Source organism: Puntigrus tetrazona, chromosome 17 (assembly GCF_018831695.1).
Source record: "Puntigrus tetrazona isolate hp1 chromosome 17, ASM1883169v1, whole genome shotgun sequence".
In the NCBI taxonomy this organism is placed as follows: Eukaryota; Metazoa; Chordata; class Actinopteri; order Cypriniformes; family Cyprinidae; genus Puntigrus; species Puntigrus tetrazona.
In genome coordinates, this window is record NC_056715.1 from 6,452,465 (window position 1) to 6,478,636 (window position 26,172).

Here is a 26,172-nt window from a genome sequence, read left to right on the forward strand (position 1 = left end):
GCGTGCCCTTGTCGCTGGCGCGTGCCCCGTCCTTCAGCAGAATCCCTGCGCGCGATAACGCGTCAGCATCAAGCAAAGGATCACTAATATTTCCAATGAATGGTACGTCTGATAGCTGACGAACTGCAGGAGCTTGATCCACTCTGGCATCGCGGATCCATACATCAGGGGGAGACGGGGCGTGTTTGAGGTGAGAGTGGACAGAAGTGAGGCTTTACGATTGTGTTGTGCATTTTGTTGGCGATGCCAGGTTTCCGAGGACTCGTGCAAGGGCTGCAGTTCCGCCTGAGGAGCTGTCTGTGGTTCTGAAAGGATCGGGTGGCTGTGCGAGACTGTGCATTTTTGGTTACGCGAAAATTAGCTTCCTGCTCCCTTTCCTGGCGGGTTTGAAGCAAGATAAGACAGCGAATCTCGCTTGACACACCGTGAAGCGTTCGCGTGCATGACATACGGACGCAGCGCGAGGTGGAACAGTGTTTGCATTTAATTGGCTGTCCCACCGATATCGCAAAACTGAAAAGTGTGTCTGATCTTTGATCTGCTGTCATCGGATTTTCAGCGTTTACTTATTAAGCGGTTCCTTTTAACCTTGAGATGAAAATCATCGACCACCAGCTGATAAACGATTTTAAGACAGCCAAACGATGACTGCTATCCAAATGATAGCTCTGCGTTTTGGTTTTCACTAAAATACCGTTGGTAAAGCGGGGTTGTGATTACAAAAGACACAGTTAGGTGGGGATTATCACGAAGACATTGCCAACAGATCAGCTCTGCATTGATGTAGCATCTTTGACTTCTGTCTGGTAATACTGTATGTCATGCAAGTTTTGATGTTTTAAGCAACCAGGTGTATTGTGGTGTGTGTGTGTGTGTGTGTGTGTGTGTGTGTGTGTGTGTGTGTGTGTGTGTGTGTGGCTCGCTTCTCCCTGTCAGGTGCACATATCCACTGGAATAGCTGTTTTGCTGAGTTTTTGAACCATGGCGAAGAACAACAGCCTCCATCCAAACAGCAATGGAGAGACGGACGACTCGCCAAACATGCTGGTTTACAGAAAGGTAGGACTTTGAATAAATGTTAAGATGGTTACTTTGTTAAATGCATCGCTTTTGTGACAAAACAGGTAGTGTGAGCTTCGTTCTGAGTGCCGTTTTGGGTGGGAAAACGGTCTAAGACACGAAAATGGTGTGGGTGATAAAGGGGCAATTTGTTACACTTTAGTTTATTTCGGAAAGCCAGTTTCCGTGTGGACACAAATCCTGAGAGTTTTTAATGAAAAAATAAGAAAGGGTTTGCTTGCACACATTGACCTTTTGTGCTATTTGGGATGAGTTGTCATATGCTATTAAATAGCATGTTACGTTTAATCTTGTGCCTTTTTTGACTATTATGACGTTGAGTCCTTCGTGTTTTAAAAAAAGAAGATCACAACTTTTTGACCTTTCTTACTCTCCATCTTTCCGATGATTGGTAATTTTCTCGTGTCTGCTCGAGTCAAAGTCATTTGTTATTGGTGATTGGGAACTAAAGTCATCGTGGCTGAGAGCCGCTAATGTTACCACTCATCCTATGGAGACTCAAAAAAGAAACATGAATTTTTCACGAAGCCATTATCACATATTTAAAGACTTGTGTGGCAAATTACAGTTTCAATCATGGTCAGCCGTTGTATCATTAATTAGCCTGCTTAAATGAGCTCCGATGATGAATCAGGTATCTGAGTGCTTCTCTGTGATGAATTCATGATTCTAGTTTTTATGCTGACATTAGGACTGGGTGATCTATTGAATATTTATTATGCATTAGTGGTGATTTTGCCTAGCTATATCAAATTAATCAGCATTGCGATATTGCAATTTTTATTTGTGCATTTGTTTTCTTAGTGTATCTCTCATTGAAATGTTTTTTTTATGAATCATTCCAAATGCTTAGTATTCATAAAATTAAAGATAAATAGGTAGAGATTTGTGCAAAAAGATGGGTTTTGCTGCCAGATGGTGTAGTTACGATATCTACCAGCAGGGACTATAAGGCCGTGTTAACCAGCCAAACCTTGGCACAACCCTCTGATACAGCAAAGACTCGCGACCCAAAACCTGTGCGATCATGACTAGTATTTTCTCTGTTCCGTACCAACTTGCCCTCCCCTCCTCTCCTGAGCGTGTTCAATTTCAATCTGTTCCCTCAGGTGCGGCTGAAATATGTTGTCAGAACGTTGCAGTCAGATATAGTTTGGAGACAGTGAATCATTCATCTATCAGACGCTGCAGCATCTTCCTGCAGGACTTTATTTTTTCTTCCTTCTTTCAATTCATTTCCTTCACCCTTCAGTTGATTTTCACATTTCCTCCATGCTGCTTCAGTCCTATTAGGTGTGCTGTGCCGCGGAGGTGCATGAACAAGCGGTGCTCTGCAGTCAGAGATACTGTGGCTCTTCTCTTCACATCACAAGACATTAACTCACCCAATTCAGGACTAATAACTACTGGCCAGCCCTTTATCACAGGCTTTACTAACAAATCTCAAAGAGCTGAATAGATTTATAAAGGACCTTAGGCGGAATGGTGCCACTTTTCCCGAAAGCATCACAACCGTAAGTGCATTGTAAAAAAGGCTGTGCAAATCATCATAGAATTTCGGACTGTTTACCAGAAGCATTGTAAATTAAAGCGGTTCTTGAAAATCCTAGATTTGGGAGTAACTGTAAAACCCAAACATACACAATTTATTTTGTATTTGCACTTGATTCAGTATAGTGTCTTCTAATTATTTTATTTGTTTTAGAATGAAAGTTTGTGTGTGTGTGTGTGTGTGTGTGTGTTTTGTGTGCTGTCATTCACAATTCACATCTAAGATAAAAGTTTGTTTACATAAAATATATGTATGTACTGTAAACATGCATGTGTGTGTATACAGAATATATATACAGAATAAAAAATATACATAGCACACACATATATTATGTAAAAAAAACTTTCTGATGGGAATCATTTGAAAGCACCAATACACACACAGACACACACACACACACACACATACACACACACATATATATATATATATATATATATATATATATATATATATATATATATATATATATATATATATTAGCAATATTAGCAGTATAACAATTTGTGTATCGCATATTGTACAATTGATGGTCATTTTCCAAATCATCAAAGTGATCATCCTTATCCCCTTGATGGTGGGAACTTTGAAGTGAACAGATCATGTGTCGTTGTTTAGTCGTTTAGAATGTCAAAGGTAGCGATGTAATTTCCTCATTATCTTCAGCTGGGATTGTTCCCACGGCAACAATTGCAGCACGGTGTGTGTCAGCATATTTGTTAAGGAATGGATGCATTGCATAAAATTACATTTTTTAAAATTTAAAAAATTAAAAAAATTTTTACACATTATTTTAGATAAATATTTTATGTATTAAAATATAAAATGTATGTTTATTTGCAACAGTTATGCTAACAACAATAAAAAGCCATTTATGAAATTAAAACAGCGACACCTGCTGATGCACATCGTGCTGCATTCATTGTGAGCTGAAGATAACGAGGAAATTACGTTGCTCACTTTGACAAGTGCATTCCAAACGACTAAATAATGACAATTAATCAAGTCTCTACTAACAAGGTGATATGAATGATCTCTATGATTCGGAAAATGACCATGAATTGTACCATACACAATAGTACCCCTAATATATATTTATATAAAAAAGGATAAATATAACAGTACACTCACATAATTACAGTAGCAATTAAATCCCAGTAAAAAGGCGCTCACTAGATTGATCATAAAGTATTGAGAGAATATAATATACCGTAAGTGTGGTGTTACCATAGGATACCATTCGTTCCAATTCAGTATGAACAGATGGAATTTCTAGGCTTGCTTGACCATTCCTGAGTTTTTATTTCTTTGGAAAAAGAGAGGAATACTGTATACAATGAGAAATGTTGTGTAAAATTGGCTTGGAAATGTTAAATGTTAAAGTCTGCTCTGTGTGAGTGGCCAACAGTAATCATTAAAAAGCATGCGTTCCAATAAACTACAACTGTAAGACTGTTAAACTGTAGGAGTGCAATTCTCAGTAGTCTGCTTGATTAATTCCTCAGTTGATGATAAAATCTCATTAGTTTTCTACTTTCTGTTGGAAGTGTAGCATGTTATCAAACAAGATGCCAGCAAAAAAAAGTAAAGAAAGACAACAAAAAAAACAACTTGAATAAGCTTGCAAACCACATTTAAATGTACATTTAAAATTAAATCGTTTTGCAATGCATTGCACAGCATAATCAGTCAATGTTATAAAATAGTAAAAGTCACAGAACCTAAACCTGAGCCTTGTGGGACTCCTTCGTAATCCTACAATATTTGACCATTTTAGTGTGACTTATTGAAAGAATCAGCGCTACTAACTGGAGGGAAAACAGTGACACTCTATGAATTATTCATCAGCTTTTTTTAATACTACTTTGTACCATTCTATGTCTTTATACACCCCTTTCGCACTCAACGCAATGATCTTAATTGTAAATTATGGCATAGAGCTGTTCTGCATGGTTTCATACTATGAGGGAGAGGCAGATACGAAGTCAGAGAGTGGGGAGACAGAATACTAAATCGAGAAGTGTACCAGGTGTCTGCTACATAGTGTCCAAAGGTGCTGGAGAAAGAGATGAGTCACATGTCCCTCAAGTACAGCCTTCAGCATGTTACGACACAGTTCTACATGCAAAGCTGCTGTCTTCACACTGTAGTCCACATGAAGTGTAGCTGTGAAAACTAAAATAAAACATTGACTTGTATATCAATTGACCTAAATAGGCCCGTAGATGTAACAAAATGTATTGTGGTTTCCACAAAATAGTGTATGGTACTGTATGTTATTATAAATCTTTATCTTATGCTTTTTAATACTTTTAATTACATTTAATTGATTCTTTTTATCTGTTGGTGTGACCTAATATGTTTGATTTAATGATGTTAAATAACATTTTAGATTGGCATAAAATTAACGTAGATTTTACAACATGGAGTATGATTTACATAATTATTTACATGCACACATTTTTACTTTGATTAAACGTTAGCAGTTACATTTCTAAAATCTCAGTTATTTTCTTTTGTCTGTAACACTGTATGTTACGTTACAGAATCTGTTCTGAGCCGTTTCAGTTATGTTTCAAGAATATGTAAGTATGCCGTACAATGGCTGTCAAGGGCTTTCACGGAGTTAATCCAAAAGGTTTCTTCATTTTCCATGGGCAAACAATCGACAAGCACACTCGTAGCTAAATATATACTGAGACGCACACCCAGGCGAACGTACCATAAATATAAACACACACATATATATTGTGGTGCTCCTAAGCTATTGTTTATAGCCCAAGGGCAGCATAAATTTCTCGCATTAAAAGAAGCTCCGAAAATGGCGTTTTCTTCTAAAGGAGCTTTAGACTTTCCAGTTATCACACTGTGTTGAAAATGCTCAGTCGCACAAACTGCTGCTGGTGAATATAAAAATCTCTTTTAGCTTGATGGAGACACCAATCTGTTCCAACATGACCATCTCCACTTCTGCCTTCTTTTCATACATAATTCATATCCAGACCAGCATGCCTCTCTTTTTATCACTCCGTACACCCTATGTTGAGCGACTACTACAGTATCTTGGCCAGACCCAGCACAGAACAGCTCCATTTTTATGCGGGCCTCCACACAGTTTGAGAAACAGGGTTGACTTAATCGAGTGTTGAATGGCTTGTCTTTTCTAATCCCTTCTTCTTGATTTGAGGAATGCACTTCCTTCATTGGTGGTCCGTGACCCTGAGTGGAGTTGCCATCGGTGACAGACTATTATGACTCATCTTAACGCTCTGCATACGCCTGTCTTCCGGCTGTTACGTCAGTATGGTTTTGAGAGCGGTAACATATGTGCTGTTAGCGGGGGTTGTAGTAGGGAATGAGATGGAAATGTGGAATTGTCTCTTGGTTGAATTTTTAGACTCAAAACCATGTTGCGTGACTGACACTTAAGCGGATATGCCAGCTTCTCTTATTAACACACTTAACGTCACATGTTCTTTTGACTGTTCTAGGTCTTAGTTGATGCTTTTTGCGTGTGCTTGTTTCGACACACTCGTGTGCATCTTCTTTCCCACGTCCGAGCATGCATTTGCATATTTTTAATGCAGTATTTATGCATCAAATTTACATATTCATGACCATTTAAACATTTGGGCTTGGTAAGATTTTTTGGTTTTTTCAAAGAAGTCTTTTAGGCTGTATATATTTAACAAAATAAAAAGACAGTCAAAATGTAATATTGTGAAGTATTGCAATTTAGACATTGTAAAAAGATCTGCTTTTTGTATTTAATTATTACATATAAATCTAAAAATGAAAAGCCGGACTTTTAGCAGTCATTACTTCAGTATCCTTCAGAAAGTATTCTAATATGCTGTTTTGGAGCTCAAGAAATGATTTTTATTATCATGAATGTTGAGAGCAGTTGTTCTGCTTAATAATTTAGCATATAAACTTTCAGGATTCTTTGTTGAGAATGAAAATCAAGAGAGTAGCTTTTTTTAAATATAAATCTTTTGAAATATTATACGTAGCGTTACTGCCACTTTTGATCAATTAATTGTGCCCTTGTGGAGTAAAAGTAAAAATAAAAAAAAATCTTACTGGCACCAAACCTTTGGTAAATGCATTTCTTAGTGCAGTTGTCAAGCTTAAAAACCACAAAATAGACCATTGTCATAGTATGTATTTATATTTCTTTTACTGTGATGTATTAAAGATTTTTTTTTTCTTTTAACAGTATCAATCAAGTCATATGACAGACTAGTAGATTGACTTGTCTGTAATATTTTTAGCAGTGGTGCTTTAAAGGGAATGACCGTAGAGATGCAAGTTTTCACAGAGCGTCGTGCCAAATGCAGTGAATCACTGACGACAGTTAACTCTGCCTGAGAAGTTGCATCTTATGTTTAATTTAATTAACTTTAAAGCCCTGCCACTACAACCATTACGGCACCACTTTTCCAATAAGTCGACCACTTTCAATAAATTTTAAGACAATTACTGTCAGGCTTCAAATTATTTGCTGAGAGCAATGTTTCTTTTATTTTGCATAATCCATCTCAAGTTTTTTGTTACGACAAAGATATTGTGCAATAAATTTAGCCTATATATTTGCGTTGAATTTCTGAACATTCTGTGATTTGAGTCTGCTGTTTTTAATTTGTAGTTTATGTACACAGTCCTGTTAGTGAATCATGCAACCAGCCAGATTATAAAAATATATATTTTGTATATTTTTATATATTTATTATATCAAAGTTAGTGTTGCGTTAGTGTTGTTGTTTTTTCAGTCTACAAAGATACAAAGAAACACATATTTCCCCAAATTTCTATCTGGAAAACATAGGGTATATATATATATATATATATATATATATATATATATATATATATATATATATATATATATATATATATATATATTTATTCAATTAACGTAATGCTGCTTCTCTTGTCTGCTGGAGTGGAGAGGGCAGAGCATGAGTGAGGCTTTCTTTCTCTATGGGAGCCAAGCAGCAGACTTGAGGGGCATTATGGGATTGACAGCAGAGCGAAGCAAGTGGTGAGATCGTCAATAAGGTGGGAAATGTGCAATTTGAGAAGGGAAAATCATCGGTAGACAGCCAGTTGCTGTGAGGTGAGGATGCCTGACAATGAGTTTCTCGTGGCATCACTGCTTAAATCGCATTTCTATATATCGCTATTATTATTTCAGTACGGCTGAGCTGTGCCTGTGTTAATGAAAATAACACATAAAATTCAAATGACAGTTCAAGAATTTGAGAAGTCGGCTAAATTGAATCATGCTTATACAGTAGGATCCAAAAATCAGTTCAAAAATATCAAGTTTGAAACATTATGTGTTATTTCTGCTTTAATGACAGCAGAACTTAAGCTGCATGAATTCAAGTTTTGCAAAAAATTTGCTTATTTGTTTTGTTACCTTTTTTTTTTTAAGTCCATGAATTGTAAAATTTCCCAGGTTTTAATGAAATCTATATATCAGCAAAATGCTCTAACCTTAATCTCCATGAGAGTGTGTATAGATCTGTTTTATTGATAGTACTGATCTATGTGTTTGTTTGCATCGAATTGTTTTGTGTTGTGTGCATTGAATGCTAATAAGGGTCATAGATGTCTGTGAGTTTCCTAACATTGCAGTTAGCGGTAAGGTCCGACTTCGTAAACAATCCGCGTCATATTGACAAGAGTGCCAGCCAGCCAGAAGACTTCAATATCCATACATGAGTCTTTTCTTCTTAGCAGAGAGACCATCAGATGGACACGTCAGTCAATTAATCTCGTCTGTTGTTGTAGATCTCAGGAGGCAAATGGACGCTTGTTTATTTGACTAGATTTATGGCAGCTTGATCCAAAATGACCCATTTAACCTTGGAACGTAAGAGAAAAGCTCTTGATGTCTTAATCGTATGATGTGCATTCATGTGTATCTATCTATTGCTTATATTTATAATTTATTTAGATTTATTTATTTATTTAGTCTGTGCAATCCTACCTTGAAATATGGTTAGAATTGTGCATTTACTTATGGATGACTTTTATGGATCTGTTGTTAAAACATGAACAGAATAGATGTGATATACTATAGACACAAATACATGTTAGGTAATGCTTGGGAAGATATTTTTGCATCCAAGCTAAATTGTTCTAAATTGGTCTCTAAGGTGTGATTTAACGTTTTCCTTCAACAGACAACTAGGACTACAGCAGTCAATCACATTCATCTTGTCAAGCGTTTGAAAAGGTGACCTGTAGGTCAACCATAACAGGGAGCTATTTAAAGCAAATTGGATCATTTTTAATGCACCAAAGCGATTTATTCATTCACAGTGTAAATAAGATTTGTTCTTTGCATACACTCAAGTAGTCTCCAAGGGCTTTTCCAGTTTATACTGCATATGATGTTCTCATTTCCTAATGCTTTAGCACAGGATCGTTATATAACCCACTCGTTTTTTTTCTTTAGCATTTTGAAAATGAGCCATACCTTGCAACCTCATTGGCCAGCTCGTCTTGAACACATGTATCAGGCTGTTTAGCCCGTTGTACATCTCTCCCTTCCTTTTCTTTCTTATCACCTCCACAGAGACATTCAATCCTGTTTCTCACATATTAAAGCTCTTATATGAAACGGAAGTCTCCAGTCACCTGTACTCCCTCCATTCACTCTATTCATTCATGTTTTTCATTCTGCCCTCTCCATCTGATCTCACTTCCATCACTGCTGCTAATCATTTTTTTTCTGCTTCTTAAGATCACGAGCCTCTGATGTTTTTGGTTTTGCTCTAGCGTCTTTAAAAAATTTCACATTAGGTTAATCCAAAACAGTCCCAGTATTGTTTATCTTATTGCCTATCTATATTGTTTGCTTTCTAAATGCCTAGTGAATTTTAATGGTTTAATGCTCAGGCAATGATTCACCTTATCCTCTCTGCAAGGGAACCTCTATTTAATGCAGTGTGGGTTGTGTTTTCTTTTACTTTGTGTATTTTTGAAGATGCATGCAGCCTGTCCATGTTGATATTTTCCTAATTGTTCTGTGACACTTTAATTTAAACCAAAACAGCATCAAGTTTGAGTAGACATGCATCTTTTTGCATCAATAACAGAAGAAATGAGACATATTTTATTTTCCAACTAAAAGCTCTTATTTTTTTTATTTATATAATCATATTTTTTTTTAATTCATGCTTGCTTTTAACAGTGTTTGTTATGTATATACCATTATTATTAGAAACGAAGCATAAAAAACAGCAGCAATTTCAAATTATTTAAATTTGATTGAATAGGCTGCACCAAATATACTATTTTTCATGTTTAGACGGGATCGCTGATTAGAATGGGTTCTACAGTATTTTGGCATCGCCTAATGTAGACGGGTGTTTTGGTGGTCAGCTGCTGCAGAATGTGCCAAAATTGATTGCTGATGAGATCTCGTGGAAAATCATATCTCATGGTAAATGAGAATGTTACGTTTTTAATTGCATAATTGTTTTCAATGTTTTGGCGGATGGCCATCTAGTGAACTGATATCACCCCCCCGTGTCTCACTGTAGACATTGTCTGATGCCAATCTGATAAACACCGCCCAACCTCATAAGAGTGAGTACATTTTGTTAACTTATAGCTTTCTATTCTATTCTATTAGAGCATAGTAAATTAGATTTTTTTATTATTTTCTTTTATTAATATTTTGTATTTATAGGCTGCTATGAATGCTTTTATTGGAAAGTGCAATGCATATTATACCATGAACATATTGGGCGGGTGAAGCTATTGGAATGGGATCGGACAAGATACAGGCTTAAACAAAACCTTCTCATGGAAATCCCTACCTAAGGCTTCTGTGTACCGAGGTCTGACTGTTCAGTGGTTTTTATTGTATTTTTAGGCATTAAAGGCAAATTGAAGATGATGTAAAGCAAAAGGCAAGCACATTGACATTTCTAGTCTGAATCCATTATCCTAGTTCTTCATCATTTCCTTCCTCTTACTTTGATCCATCTTTCCACCCTCTTCTCTTGTTCCTAGCCTTTTATCCCTTCGCTTGGAAGAGTCTGGCTTTCCCATCTTCTCACTATCATCTTTTCTTTTAAACTTGAAATTCTTAACCTCACATTTCTCTTTCTCTTTCTCTGTCGTTTCCTTTATGTGTCACTGTGTTTTCTTCAGCATACTGAGATCCTGCCTATGATCAGCTCTTCCTGTGTTGGCAGTACAACGTGAAGAAAAGCTGAGTTGTCAGGCAGGAGATGAAATGACTCACTGCCACAAGACGCTCTTGAGTGTGGAGAGCCGTTAGCACGTTATTGCACTGCTGACTGGGGTTTGGATTAATTAATTTCACTGCTGATTTCTCAGTGCACCTTTTAATGTAAGGTTATGAGAGTCTCTAATCATTTCAAAGCGAAGATGAAAGTCAGCATCACCTTACATGTTGTTTTGAAAGAGAATTGCAAAGTATCTGAAGTGCTGCTCAGCTAGTCCAGTTTCAGTGTTCCAGTGTGTTGATAGTTGTCTCTAGTCCAAACTATTTAGTCAATGTTTTGCTAGTTGGCTTGGATTTGTTAGCCTGTGCTAGTAGAAGACATGACTACTCAGTTTGGATTTTTCTATTAAAAACATGAACAACAGTCTATTCAGAATGGCTACATTTGCTAATATTTAGTTAGAATTTATTAATTAGATTTTAATGTATAAATTGACTTTAAAATTGTTTAAAGTTGATGCTTATATAACAATAAATGCACAGTGTATCCTTTGACAAATGAGCATTGGTTTAAATACCAATGAGAAAATATGTTTTACAAAAAATAAAATTGAAAGCATGAACATATAAATTTAATGTGATTTTATATTCGGATCATATAGATCTTTGCAAAGAATGCATTCCAGATGCCCTTTGTTAGATTATATTGCTGTTTTTCTATTGTCATTGGTTCAATGTCAATCTAATATCTGTATGCCCTAATATTAAAAAAAGGCTATTTTTTCATGAAGTGTTTTACAGTACTGCATGTGCACGTTTAAATTGAATAAACTAATAAAACGCAGACAGAAGCAATCCTTCAGGTTACTCGGATGGAACATGAAATTCAATGCAAAGCTGATGCATCGATCCAACAGTCCTTGTATACTGGAAACCCTAACTACACACATGATTTGTAGATCTTATGAGTTGCATTAATCGACTCTTCATGACCAGTGGTGCAGTTTTTCTTTTATGATGGCTGCGTTCCACTCACCATATTGCATTAGTTGTTTAGTATTTTAACATGACTTCTTTGTCTCTAGTTATAGCTCTTTCAGGTCACTGGAATATATCTGCAGAAGGTGTAAACAGGCTTATGTTTTGCGGGCACGCATGACTTTTCGCTGTGCCATATTTGAAATCTTTTGTTTTAGATTTCTGTGCCTGCTACTATAATAGTGAATATATCGTTTAGAACATGAATCCCAAATGTGTGAACCTGCATTGACAGAGACAACTTGCAGCTATGGTGCCTTACAGAAGAGGAAATGCGAACCGAGTGTTTCATTATCGGTTTTTTTGCTTTGAGGGTAACTCTCACAGCATTGCAATGAACGCTGCCCCATACATCACACACCGAGCCTCCAGAGAGAGAGCTGGCGAGAACAGGAAAAAGGGAAAAAGAGAGACAGAAGACGAAGGAGGTTAGGGGACGCTTATTGCTTCAATTGATTGTTTTCTAAAGTTTCTCCATAGCTACAGACCTACACTTTCCTCCAGTTTACACAGCCTAAAATCCACATTAATGTAATTATCCCCCAAGCCCTGCCTGTCTCCATTGATACTCCTTGTTCTGTGATGAGGATTCTTGAGTAACCTTAGGAAATCTCATCATCTTACCATACCCTTCTTTACCGATTTCAGCTCCTAGAGCATCCGCTGAATGCCAGCCTGTTCTGGACTTTTTTAGCTCAGTGTTTCTGACACCTTTGTTGAGAAACAGCAGGTGTGCTTTATCGTGTCTGTTAACACAGGTCAAAGTTTAATACAACAAGTGAAGAGAAAGCATATGTGGAAATGCTGAATCACCTGAAATCCATCATCAAACTGGTCAAAATTATATTTCAGAAACTGGGAAAAAAATACTATATTCCGGACCACAACTGTTTTTGGCTGGCACTGTGAAATAATTAGATCAATATTTTTGTGAAAAAAAGATATTTTGGTTTGCACTGTTCCCATTCGATGGAATAATTTAATTGTATTTAATTTTATTATTTAATTTTATTTGTTGTCTGTTTACAATTAGTGTAAACAGACAAAAAATAAAATTAAATAATACAATCACTTTTACTTCATGTGCTATTACAATTATCGTAAATATATGTTTTCTAATCAGAAATTGGATGTCAACAGCCTGTCAAGTCGTATTCACCTACTCTGGTATTAAATAATTTTGATACCAGAGTTTCCAAGTTGTTGCCATAACAGTAGTGTATTTATATGTTAGATAGGAACAATTATTCGGAGCATATTGTATGTTTTATAAGCAATGAAATAAGCCAGAATTGTCATGTTTAGGCTAAGTGTAGGCAGGGCTTTATTGTCCCAATTAGGGCCATAAATCACTGAAAAGCTACGCAATATTGCGTTCAGTTTCATGGGTGATTCAATTGTGATACTAAACACCACATATGTAGCTTTTTAGTGATCTATGGCTCTGATTATTAACTGCCACTCCATTTGAAAACAGGTGATGGAGATTTACCGCTAATCAAAAAAACGGCTTTACTGATGAGATAATAAATATATCATGCCATACATTTCCCAGCCCTAGTTCTAATAAGGTGGTACCCATTTAATTTTATTTAACATTCCAATTGTGTATTGTGTCCATTTGTAGTTAATGTAAATAGCATACCGCAAAAAAAGATATTGCTATTTTCAAATTGCAATTGCCTTTTTAATTTTGTTCTGTTTTAATTTTTTTATCTGAACTTTTCAGCTTATTTCTTTGTGGCCCCCCTGAGGTTCCCCGGACTGTAGTTTGATAACCCCTGATTTAAGTGACTGACTCATTACGTTTGGCTCATTACAATTACCGCAGGCATACTTACAAAATCTCTATAATATTTAATTTCTTCGGGTTTGATCATTTGAACGCTTTTATGTTGCTGCTACACACTGTGCGGCTTTGCTAAATATGTGCAGTTCACAGGATTTGTCTCAAGGCCAGTGGATGGATAGTGTTTAATGACAGTGTTGAGGCTTATTAAACACCTCCAGAACAGCCTAACTGAGAGCAGGTAATTTGTATGCATTTCATCTTGTCCCCCTTCTTTTCAGCAAGCACTGGGTGAAAGTAATAAGGCGTTCTTGTGCTGTTACAGTTAGTGGTCAAGGTCTTTAGTCTATAACTACCATCATTTATTAACATGTTGAATGTGAAAATGGTTGTACAGATACTTTCTGTAACAGTAAATTAATAAACATGATTTCCCTCATAATAATTATTCTCAGTTGGTGTAAGCTTAAACCTTATCACAGTGGCATCCGGCTAGTGAGGACAAAGTCTTCAAATGCCTTGTTGTTATTCAGGACACATGTGTGAATACGATGGGCTAGAGGTTTTGGGCTAAAAATAGTGCACACTCACTCCTGCTTGTCATAAAGGACCCCAAAATTTGTCTGTTTTTTTTCATTCATCCTTCTCTCGTCTACTCTCGTTATTTCCTTATATTTGCACATCTCTCACTATCTGTTTCTGCCCTCTCTTTCCCCCATCTTTCCATGCCCTGAGTGTTGTTTTATTTAAGAGGACACGTCAACTGCAGTAGCTGTTGGTTACAAACGCCTGACATTATTTATCTGTTCCCTTTTCTCCCTGTATTTACCCTGTTTGTCATAGAGGAACACGTTTTAACTCAGAGTTTAAATTGTTCTGATTTTGGGAAATTTAATCTGAGATGGCAGTCTACTTACTGCATACTCTCAATTATGTTAATTATGTTTAAAATGCTTTAAAATGTTGCCTTTAACATATTTTACTTATCAGCAAAAATACCTGTGGCTAAAATTAAAAAATGTTAGATCATCCCTAACTTTACCCGTATGCCACCTCACTAGCAGCAAAATTGTTTGCTATGAGGTACATTGTACTTGATGCAAGTAGTGATGCAAGCCCATGGCATGGAAATTTCACTCTATGAGGTTTTTTAACGTTAATATGAGTTGCCCTGGCCTGCCTATGGTCCCCCAGTAGCTAGAAATGGCAATGTAAACTGAGCCCTGGGTATCCTGCTTCACCTTTGAGAAAATTAAAGCTCAGATGGCTCTGTCAGTTCATGATCCGGGATGCCTGCATGATTCGTGCATGCATATAATGGCATAGTAGGAAATGTGTATGTGCAAATGATATTTCTTTTTTGCAAAAATGTACAACACAAGCGTTTCATTGCATGCGTGTACCAATAGTGTTGGTTAGGGTAGTTACGGTAATTCGCTGAACTGATCATGTACTCACAAGTCCAGTCTATAATGAATCAGATCTCATGGGTATAGTGAGGACAATCTCACTGTGTATATCTAGTCTTGATGAAGATGTATGCATTTCAGTTTCATCAGGCAACAGATTTTACAGCTACGTTATTATTGCAGCTAATGTTACAACTAGTCACTAGTCCAGCTAATTACAACAAAGCATATACAATAATACATATATAAATGATCAGTTTGTTGTTTTACACGCATGTACACAGACATTATTTCATAAATGACGTAGTCGTGAGATGCGATAAAACGCTCCCATAACAACAAAAAATAAAACTTTATTGAACCTTTTCTGATAGGAAGTGTGCAAACTCAAGCATTTTTGACTATCATTTCTGTCCAGTCCACTCGTTTTATAGTGTCTTACAACAGCTGTCGTTGTTTTTTTGTCAGGAAAGATCATATTTCTAATTTGAGGCTCTATTATATTGATTCTGGCCCCCAACATCACAAGAAGACGATATTTTAAGCTCTTTATGTAGCCGAATCGGCATTGAAAGAGGTTTTCAAAGAGCCGCCTCAGTCTTCCCTTTGTTTTGCGTTCAGTTAGCCTGACATAATTGTGACGTCGTTACATTTGATTGGCTTGGTCGCGCGTCCTTCAGAAAAATCAAACCAATCAGAAGAGAGACTCATAAATAGTAATTAGACAGGCCAAAACCAACCTGTTTTTGACAGAGCTCCTGAGAAAAGAGCCGTGAAAACATATTGAGATGTTTTTTTACCACAAATGTATATTCTTAAGGACATTAAGACCTAAAATAAAACTCCAATAAGGTGTACAACATGGGACCTTTAATATTAAAGAGGAACCGAAAAGAAAAATCTTCTTTGACAGACCTAATCCAATGTTTTACATATTGATCTAGTGTCCGACGCTATGCGGTTTAGAGGTTTTTAGTGGTGTTGTCGTGATCATTCTCAAATGCTGAATGTCAGCTAAGTACTGTGGAGAAATACACTAAATCAGGTTATTATGAGCCATATTTATTTCAACGCTTTAAATTAGTGTGCTTGTGAGTTTGTGCGTGTTTGTATTTGTGTGTGTGTGTGCGTGTTTGTAAAATTGTTTGGTAAAAAGCAGCAGGTGGGTGGTCGGATTCATTTTCTGTGGAATCGTATTCTTCCAGAGCTGAGTCAGAACACCCACTAAAATCCCTCCCACACATGCTCTCATAGAAACACACGCACACATATATGCAATCACAGAAAACCGCAAATTCACGAACACATTTACACAAAAATATGCAAAACAGAGAACGAGGAAGGGATGAATAGGGCTGCCCTTCAAGTCTGTCTGCGCTTGGCCTTAATTCCTTAACACACGGTTCCACCTCCGGAGATGGTGATTATTTGAGCCAAACATATTACATAAAACCTGTTACAAATTTCGATATAACTAATTATTAGATTGAGGCTGAGAGCAGGATTTTACTGGAGCGCTGAACACTTTCAGTAGTGTGATATATCACCAGTACAGCCAAAATGAGGAGGTGTGTGTGAAACTACAGATGAAGTGAGATAATTGGCTAATTGTTGAGAACTGCATCCTTGTTTGCTTGTATTGCTATATTTTCCCCACCGTTCACTGTATGTGTGACAGAAAGGATTTTGTGGTACCACATAATCAGATGGTACTTTAATATACGGTATTGCATAGAGAGTCATATTCTTAGTATTGCAGTTTACACGTGATATTTTCCCTATTCATCATTATTAAAACATAAAGATGAGGATGCAAGGAAAACTGCTTGATGTTACCATATGGTAGCACAGTGGTAACTGATACTGAATGTTTACCATATTAAAATTTAATACCATGGTGTGTGTGTGTTGCTTTAATTGGCATTTTACCATTTTACATTTAGACAAAAACAATTTAGGTGGTACATGTACAAAAAAACATGTCACTACCACAGTGTCTAAAGTTAATAAATGACTCAAGTTTGTAAATAATCCTGTGCCATTTATCTGTTTAGCAATTTGTGGTTAAGAAAAATGAAAAATGAGTTATTGTTCTAGATCTACATGGTATTTTATATGGTACTCTATGATTGCCGTGTATAAATAATGTGATATATTTCTTCTACTTAAAAGAAATCCAAAATATATTACATTTACCCTTACAAAAAATACTCTGGTGGTGCCATGATACAGTGCTGGTATCACTATCAATAACAATGTGCTCTGATGGTACTGAAATGTATTAAACATTGTATATATATGTATGTACTGTAAGGTACATCAAATAATTGTAAAATATTACTATTAAACAAATTCAAAACAGAACTATGATTTTTTTTTTTTTGTCCATACCATGTACAAAATGTGTACCAATTTCAAAATGAATATCATGATTTTTATTTGCTGTTTTTTTTAAGTGAAACCTCAGCTTTTAGCGTTTGTAGTCCAAAGAGAAGGATGGCGTTAGGAAAATCTCCCTGACAGAAGCTTGTGTGTGTGTGTGTGTGTGTGTGTGTTTGTTTGTGTGTGTGGGAGAGAGGGATACAGTGGCACCCTTTAAAGGGCATCCTCAAGCTGTGTGTGTGTGGGTGAAGCATTAGCTTACTAAATATGATTTATATTATGCATAATGGAGAATGCACGGCAGCATTTGGGACGGTCTTTAACGAAACGCTCTATTATGTACAGAAAGTGGAAAGAGCATACAGTATGCGTGTGTAGCATAAGCATTGACGCGCATTCGTGCGTGTGTATGCAAAGAGCGAAAGTGTTGCACGACACTACATTGGAAGGATCAGGGTCATATAAACAGTCTGATTTTAGCTTGCAGGCGAGTTTAACACTGAATTAATGTCCTCCTACCCGTTTAATAGCGAGTGTGTGAGTGTTTGTTTGTTTTGTGCACATTTGTGTTCTCATGACAGAATGTGTGGCCTTTTTGTGTGTGAGCGCACGGCATGTGTGAGCGAGTGAATCAGCGTGTGTGTGTGTGTGTGTGAGAGAGAGAGAGCAGGACTGGAGCAAGACTTCAAAGCCACTGAATCGGTTGGAAACTTTAGGTGTGTGTGTGTGTCATCTCTCTTAGCAGATAGTGTGCTCTCTTATGCTGAGAACCACATCATGTTCTCAGTGAATAACTGAGCAGTGCTCTCTCTGATGTTGAATATTCAATTACGTGTAATGCTGTATTGAATATTCATGTGATTTTTCTGTGAAAGGGCGCTCATACCTTTGGTCTCTGCTCTCACGCAGATGGAAGACGAAAGACGGAAGGCCAAATATAGAGAGCAAGCTTGTGCATGTGCTGTAAATCGCTGAAGGGCAAGCTTCTTTTAAAAGCGCATAAAGCGTCTGAAATATATTTACATTATACTGGACTGTGGTGGACAAATCAATCAGATGTCGTAAACAATGAATAGCTAAATATTTTATTTATTCATTAAACATAAGCCTCTCAATGGAAGTGTTCGAGGCAGACATCCAGCGAGTTTCACTGTTTTTCTGGTATCTTGCGCTGCTTCAGCATAAGTGCCGTGTTGTTAAGACGTTTTAAAGTGGGTCGGCTTTGAAAGACTCTTGTTGTGCCCTGTCCAGTGTGAACGACTCCTGACTCATTCTGCGCCACTTGGTTTGGTGAAGTGCATTGCCTGTGGTAGCAACCGGGGCTTTGTAGATTTTAAGTGGTACTTCAAGCATGAACTGCTCAGATGGGGATTATACACAATAAATAGCACAGAAAGTTACATTATTTGAAGGTGAGCATTGTGCACGCTATACAATTAGTCGATCAGTCAATTAATTGACAGATTAATTGGGTGCCATGCATTTCAATCTGCTATTTTTGTTTTTCTTTTAAACTACTATAAATCTGCTGCATATTAAAATGGAGCAGTGAAAATGTTGCCTCCCTATTGCCTTCTTAGGTAAAATAAACATTGCAAGTTGCGTAAGCACCGATAGCCTCGTGTTTAGCGGGGTGATGAATAGCGCAACTGTGCTTGTGGTGACCCGAGTCGGATTCCCGTCTCGAGGTCCTTTGTTCTTTCTCCACCGAAACTTTCCTGTCATTTCTCTAGTGTCCTATCCAATAAAGCATCCTTTTTTTTCTGTCAGTTTTGACACTTTCCCATGGTTAACGTTAATCATCAGTCATCAAATATGTACTCCCTCAATGGATTTGCATTAATTTTTAATAAACAAAATCTGCAGTAATGTGGCTTTAATCATTTAGGGGTTTTTTTATGGATTTTATGTACTTTAAAAATATATAATGTAGAAAATCACGCATGACCTTTAGCCATAGGAAGGAAAAAAAATTGTCTTTTGAAAAGTTAACGTCCTAAAGTTAAAAGTTCTTTTAAAATGCTCAAGCTAAAACATTAAATAGTTCATTTCTGTTTAACCTATCTTTTAGCTATCAAATAAAACGCAAAGACAACAGAGTTATTTTATTTAGCATTTGTTTTTACATCAAATCCCAAAAATACTTAATTGTGTATGTTTTCATGCTCCCATTGACTATGAAATTAAACTAATTGTACATAATAATTATCAATAGTTAACAATAACATACTATTCCAAAATACTCCACTGGATAAAAATGTGTGTTGGTAACAATTTGTTTTATTATTTGTGAAAAAAAAAAAAAAAAAAAAGTTTCCAATGCTCACTGATTCAGCATTTTATTTAATACATTTTCAGTAAAAACAGTAATATTGTAAAATATTATGACAATTTAAAATAACCATTTTCTTAATTAGTTTTAAAATGCAAACTACTTTTAATTACATATTCAGCATCATTACTCTAGTCTTCAGTGTCACATGATCCTTCATTCTAATATGTTGTTTTTCTGATATTTTTTTTATCAGTGTTGAAAAAATTAATGAACATGAAGTTCAATAGAACAGTGTTTATGACTTATTTGTAACTTGTAACCTTTATAAATGTCTTTACTGTCACTTTTAAACCAAGTAAAAGTAAAAGTACCAATTTCTTCTTTCTAAAAAAATAGTAATAATAATCTTACCCCAAAACTTTAATAGTACTGTAAGTATACTACATTTTAACGTGAGTAACAGTGCCTGCCACTACAGCTTTAGAATGACTTATATGCAAGAACATCTTGTTTGTTGTTCTTGTCTGTTTTCCTTTCTCTAATTTGTCTTACACATACACTTAAAGACATCTAAAGCCCTCTCTTTCTGTCTCATCCCAGGCTGACATATGTATATGATGTCATCATCACCCTGGTTGCCTAGGAAACAGAAAGGGGGGAGGCTGCAAAATGTGAGACACAGAGAGAGGGATGGGGGTGAGCAGAAGAGATCTAAAATTCATGTCATTCCTGCAATAACCTTGTCTACGTCCGACCACTAAGACTTCCTCTCTTCTCTGATGCAAAATAATCATGAAAAGACGCTCGTGCTGTCACCAGCTCTCTACACTCTGTCTGCTACAGAGAGAGAGAAGTGGTGTCACATGGGATATCATAGCTCAGGGTCGCAGGGTTAAACATAGAGGAGGTTTGATTATGTGTGTGAGTGTTTTTCTTTGTGTCTGTCTCTGTTAATTAGCTGGTATGGAAGATTTTGGATGAAGCCTTTTGTTGTTGTTTTTTTGTAAGTGCACACTTGTGCTTGATGAATAAGGATGCTTTGATGTGATCCCCATTTGATATATCGCTGTGATATTAGAGATACTTGGCTTTGTATCCGGATTTTCTATTCTATGTCTCAAGTTGCTACAGTTGTGTTATTATTAAGTTTTAGGTGTTTAAACTGGAAAGTAAATAAATTCTCGATTGTCTTGTGTTGTACTGGACGTCAAATCTGCTGTGCAGTTGAGATCATGTGCAAAAAATGTTGAAATGTCTTCATATAGGACATGAGGAGACAATTAGTTTGGTATGCAAGGACTGTTAATATGATATATTTTAAGATGTGTCGGTAATGAAGACAGGACACAGTCTGCCACAAGTCAGTGACAAAGCTTAAGTCATCTAGTATATGAATAATTGAGCTGCCCATAATTTCCAAGTGTGTGAAGTGGTATATACTGTATTTTGGAGGCACTGCGGCAGCTTCTTTCTGCACAAATTTACAGCAAAAATGCATTTATAGGATTAAAGAAGTAAAATACATTCAGTTGCTCTTTAAACCATTTTAGATTCTGATGTAAATTTATTTATTTAATATTGTTTCCCTATTATTTAGCTAACATTTTAGATTCTGGCATGAATTTATTTATTTATTTATTTTTATTTTTATATTGATTTAGCAAACAGTTTAGCCTCAGGGCGTATTGATGCGTTTAATGTTTACTTCAATGATCAGAAAATATCTAAAAGTGCACATTGTGTGCTTTGGTCTTTGACTCAATTTGCATTTGATATCTCTTTTCTGGGCAACTGATCTTATTGGCTTTTATCAGTCTGTTCTGTGATTGGCTGCAGCCACAGATGTGTGATCCCTGGAGATATACTGCCAGAGGACATTTTGTTTTGAGAGACGTGTCTGTGCGAATGTTTCAGGTATGCTGCTTGTTATTAGAACTATCATGCGCACTGACACAGTATGTATATTTCATAATCAGGGAATTTTTCCTGTAAAAAGCTTGCGCTACCACCTTCATGTTTGAATTCACAATCAGCACGGCCCACCTGTTACTACAAACAAATAACTAATAGGTATAAAAAAAACTCTTTTCGAATACAAGTGTTAATGTTATACTGTAATTCTGTTTTTAAGGTTTTAAAAACATTTTAAAAAGTAGTCTATTATGTTCACCAAGGCTGCATTTATTTGGTCAAGTATACGGTAAAAATGGTAATATTGTGAAATATTTTCATAGTACTTTCTATTTGAATACATTTGCAAATTAAATTAATTCCTGTGATTGTAAAGTTGATTTTTAGCAGCCGTAACTCCAGTATTTAATCTCACGTGATCATTATAATACATTTATAAATATTAAATTGTTTATAAATTTACCGTAATCTCACTTTAGTATAGGGATAAATTCTCACTATTAACTAGTTGCTTATTAGCATGCCAACATATGGATTATTTATTCATAAAGCACATATTCTGCACATAGGTTATTGATATAACCTAAATCAATAACCTAATCTAACCTAATCAATACCTAAATTTAACAACTACCTTACTAGCAGTTAATAAGCAAATTAGGAATTTATTTTCCCTCAATAAATTCTCAATAAATTTGCTGCTTAAAAAATAGCAAGGTAGTTGTTAAGTTTAGGCATTGGGTAGAATTAAAGGTGTAGAATAAGGCATTAATATGTGCCTAATTAGCACTAAATAGAATAACTAATAACTAATAATGTATGCTAATAAGCAAATGTTGCTGTAAAATAAAGTGTTACCGTAGTAGTGTATATTTTATATCATGAGTAAATTGTGTCAGCAGATAATTGTATATAGGAAGTAATCCTAATATTGTGTTCAATTAAAAGCCAGTCTCTAAAAGCAACAGCACAGTGTACGATTTAAGCATTTGCAATAAAGAATTCATTTTACTGGTCGCTGGTATGCCTGCCACCTCCACATTGGAGTTAATTTTAGTTTAATCAAGAGTTAAAGCCAAGAGTTTAAATTTACCCATGAATCTCTGCGTCGGTTTAAAAGAATTCCAGGCCACAGATTGGCTGCAGTAGTACAGCTGATGCCAGTAAGGCCTTTGGGACTTCATATCATCACACACCATTGCACCATACAGCTGAGTTGTGCTTATCTTCATCTCTCTCCCTCTCTCTCTCCCCTTCTTTCTCTCTAAAATGTTTCTATTACAGTCGTGAATGTGAGTGGAATGCTCAGATCCCTCATTACCTTAAATTAGCACTTCAGTGTTTTCCCACCAGCCCGGTCTGCGTTGTCGACAAAGCGTATGTGCAATTCTCCCTCCCTCAGTGAGTGCGTGTGCGCAGTAGGTGGTTAGTAACAGCCATCAAAAGCATTTCATCTGTAGATATTAAAAAAAAGAAAGCTTTTTCTGGAGTCGTAATAACGCTTTTCGAGGGAATTTAACGCGGCTTTCGGTTCGGGATTCTCTCCAAAGGCATTACAGCCCGAAGAAACACTCCGCATCAGTGCAGTGCCCACTGATGTAATTTTGCATGTTTACTGGGCCTCCCCTTGAGGAAACCGCAACAACTCACTCTCGCTCTCAATCTATCTAAACACTCGCGGGTACAAGCTCGTATACTTTCACAACACGCTCTGCATGTATGTACACACACACACACACACACACACACACACACACACACACACACATATATGTCAGGTATCTCTAGGGTGCTTATTGTTGACCTGATTTCGAGGTGGTCTTACGCTGGAATGATGTCACCGGCAGCTGTGAAGTACTCGGTCACATGTCCAGAGTGTGAGTTCCCTGGCGACGCTGCTCGCCTTGTTAACTCAGACACTCGGAGCGTCTCTGAGAATAGTCCAAATGTCAGCGGATCAATGAGCGGGTGACGTGATCGCTCCCACTCTGCTCTGGGTTTCTCTCCGTCTAATAAATAGGGCTGTTATATCCAATGACTTCATTTACTGAAGGCTGAGTGGATCCTTTTGACAAGCCTCCTGTGGGCTGTCATCTCAGGTCTCTGTGGCCTCGTGGTTTACTTTGATTGGCTGTGATACTCAGGACGTTTGAGTCCTGATTGGATGTTTAATTCATTTTATGCCTCAGTGCATACATTTATTAGTGCTGTCAAATGATTAATCGCATTCAACATAAAAGTTTTAGTTTACATAATATATGCACGTGTAATGTATCTTTATTTGGATATGGAAATAGACACACATGAGGTATATATTTAAAAAAATATTTGCATGCATATTTATATATTTATATTCTTCTATTTTTGTTTCTATTTTAATTTTTTTTTACATATTTTTCTTAAATATGTATGCATGTTTTTGTATTTATTTATACATGATATACATAGCACACACATACATATGTTATGTAAACAAAAATGTGTATTTTGTGTGCGATTAATCACATTTAATAATTTGACATCTCTTCAGTTTATTCATGAAGTGTTAAATCTAGTAAACAATTATGTAAGTAGTAATTGACAACGGGCCGTTGAATTATTAGAAATATGTGCATTATTTTTCTAATAATTCAATAATTCAACAACTTTAGCGTATATTAATGTGTGTACATCTCTGAGGAAGAGAGAGCAGAAAAGATAAAGTATGCGGTTGTCAAGCATAATATAATATAATTTTGTGGCAAAACATAAAAATGAGCTGTAGTTTTTATCATATTGATTATTATATTTATTTGTTTGGCCAGTGTCGTTGTGGGTTTTAGACATCGTTGTGGGTTAAGACCTTTGAAATAATATAAACCATTTAGTGAAGTGATATGGTACTGTAATGCAGTCAAAGAGCTGCATGGAAATACATTCACCGTGCAGTTCCCTGAAAATAATTGGAATGTTCATCAGCTAATCAGATTTATTCAGTCCCCATATTATTATATTATATTATATTATATTATATTATATTATATTATATTATATTATATTATAGTATAGTATAGTATAGTATAATATAGTATATTATAGTATAGATGTGTTTGGATTTTATGTATCATTTTATGTATTCATTCATACATTTATTCATGAAGTGTTAAATCTACTTAACTATTATATTATATTATATTATATTATATTATACTACAGTCATGTTTGTTGTGACTATGTTTTATTTTATTTTACTTTATTTTATTGTAATGAAATTTAATTTTTCATTCATTTAATTTTGCTGTCATATTATATATCATATATCAAACCATATCATATCATATCATATCACATTACATTACATTACATTACATTAAATTACAGTTGGCCAAAGTCCATTTCATTAATTTTATCTATTCATGCATAAATTCATTAGTGAAGTGTTATATCTAGTGTTATATCTATATATATGTATGGTTTTATATTATATTATATTATATTATATTATATTATATTATATTATTCTAAGGTATAAAGGTATAAAGAATTAAAATTTACACTAAAAATATTTGTATTTAAAAATCACATCATGGAATACTGACATAGATTTTTATTCTTACTTCTTTCTCGTGTTGCAGAAGAAATACATGCACATATGTTTCCATGAATTCAGTTTAATGTGTCTTTCTTTCTCTTGCTCAGATGGAGGATGTGATTGCCAGGATGCAGGATGAAAAAAACGGCATACCTATCCGTACAGTGAAGAGTTTCCTCTCCAAGATTCCCAGTGTCTTCTCTGGTAATTCCCCTACATCTGTTTTATGTACACTGCTGGCTCTGAGAAAGCAGGATTCAGCAGGAGCCAGTGCCCCACAGCAAGCCTGAAGACCAGCTCAATGAAAACTCAGCCAGAACTCTGTTGTGCTGCGCCAGTACCAGAGCCCTTCGTCTACTGATCTCTGTTGATAGCCTGATCTCTATCAAAGGTCTCTGGCCTGCATTGCTCTGGTGGAGAAGCACAATGAATTCTGGGTATAAAGATCAGGGCTCGAATTGGTTTTTCAGGAGATTTGACTCATTATAGTTATTCTAACAGCCGGAAACAGCCATTGTAAACATAGCTAATGGAATATTCTGTCTTAATTTGAAGTTAATGTTTATGGACCACATCAGTGGCATGCTGTCAATTGCCATAATTTTACAGTTAATTTTCAACAAAGAAGAAATGAGTTTATTAGAAATGATTATCTTTATTATTCTATCTGCGGTCCATAACCAAGAATATTAATTTAACATATTTTTAAAGAAAACTGCAGAAAAGACAGAAATGATTGGACCCATTATTCATTTAAATAGAATAATTAGAATGTTTCATTTTTATTGGATAATGACTGCACTATTTACATATCAGAAGAGTGCAAATGTTATACTCCTGTATATGCCATAATCCATTTTAGAAGGGCAGGATTAGGAATGAAAAAGCAAGAGAGAAATTCTCAGAAGAATATTCTTTCGTTCCTCTGACTGCGGTCCCCTGGAGGATTCATT

General features: G+C 35.9%; 1 protein-coding gene across 4 annotated transcripts in view; it reads left to right on the forward strand.

The window, feature by feature from the left end:
• rgs7a (regulator of G protein signaling 7a) overlaps positions 1-26,172 on the forward strand; it is a 39,140-nt gene continuing 12,968 nt past the window's right edge. For 2 of the 4 annotated variants that reach the window (XM_043263831.1, XM_043263834.1), the window contains exons 1-3: positions 1-190; positions 937-1,059; positions 25,327-25,423. In XM_043263831.1, the coding sequence (XP_043119766.1) occupies positions 982-1,059; positions 25,327-25,423 (175 nt within the window). In that variant the 5' untranslated portion in view covers positions 1-190; positions 937-981. Of the gene's footprint in view, positions 191-248; positions 736-936; positions 1,060-25,326; positions 25,424-26,172 lie in introns of those variants that run through there. The other 2 variants (XM_043263833.1, XM_043263832.1) reach the window with 2 other exon arrangements.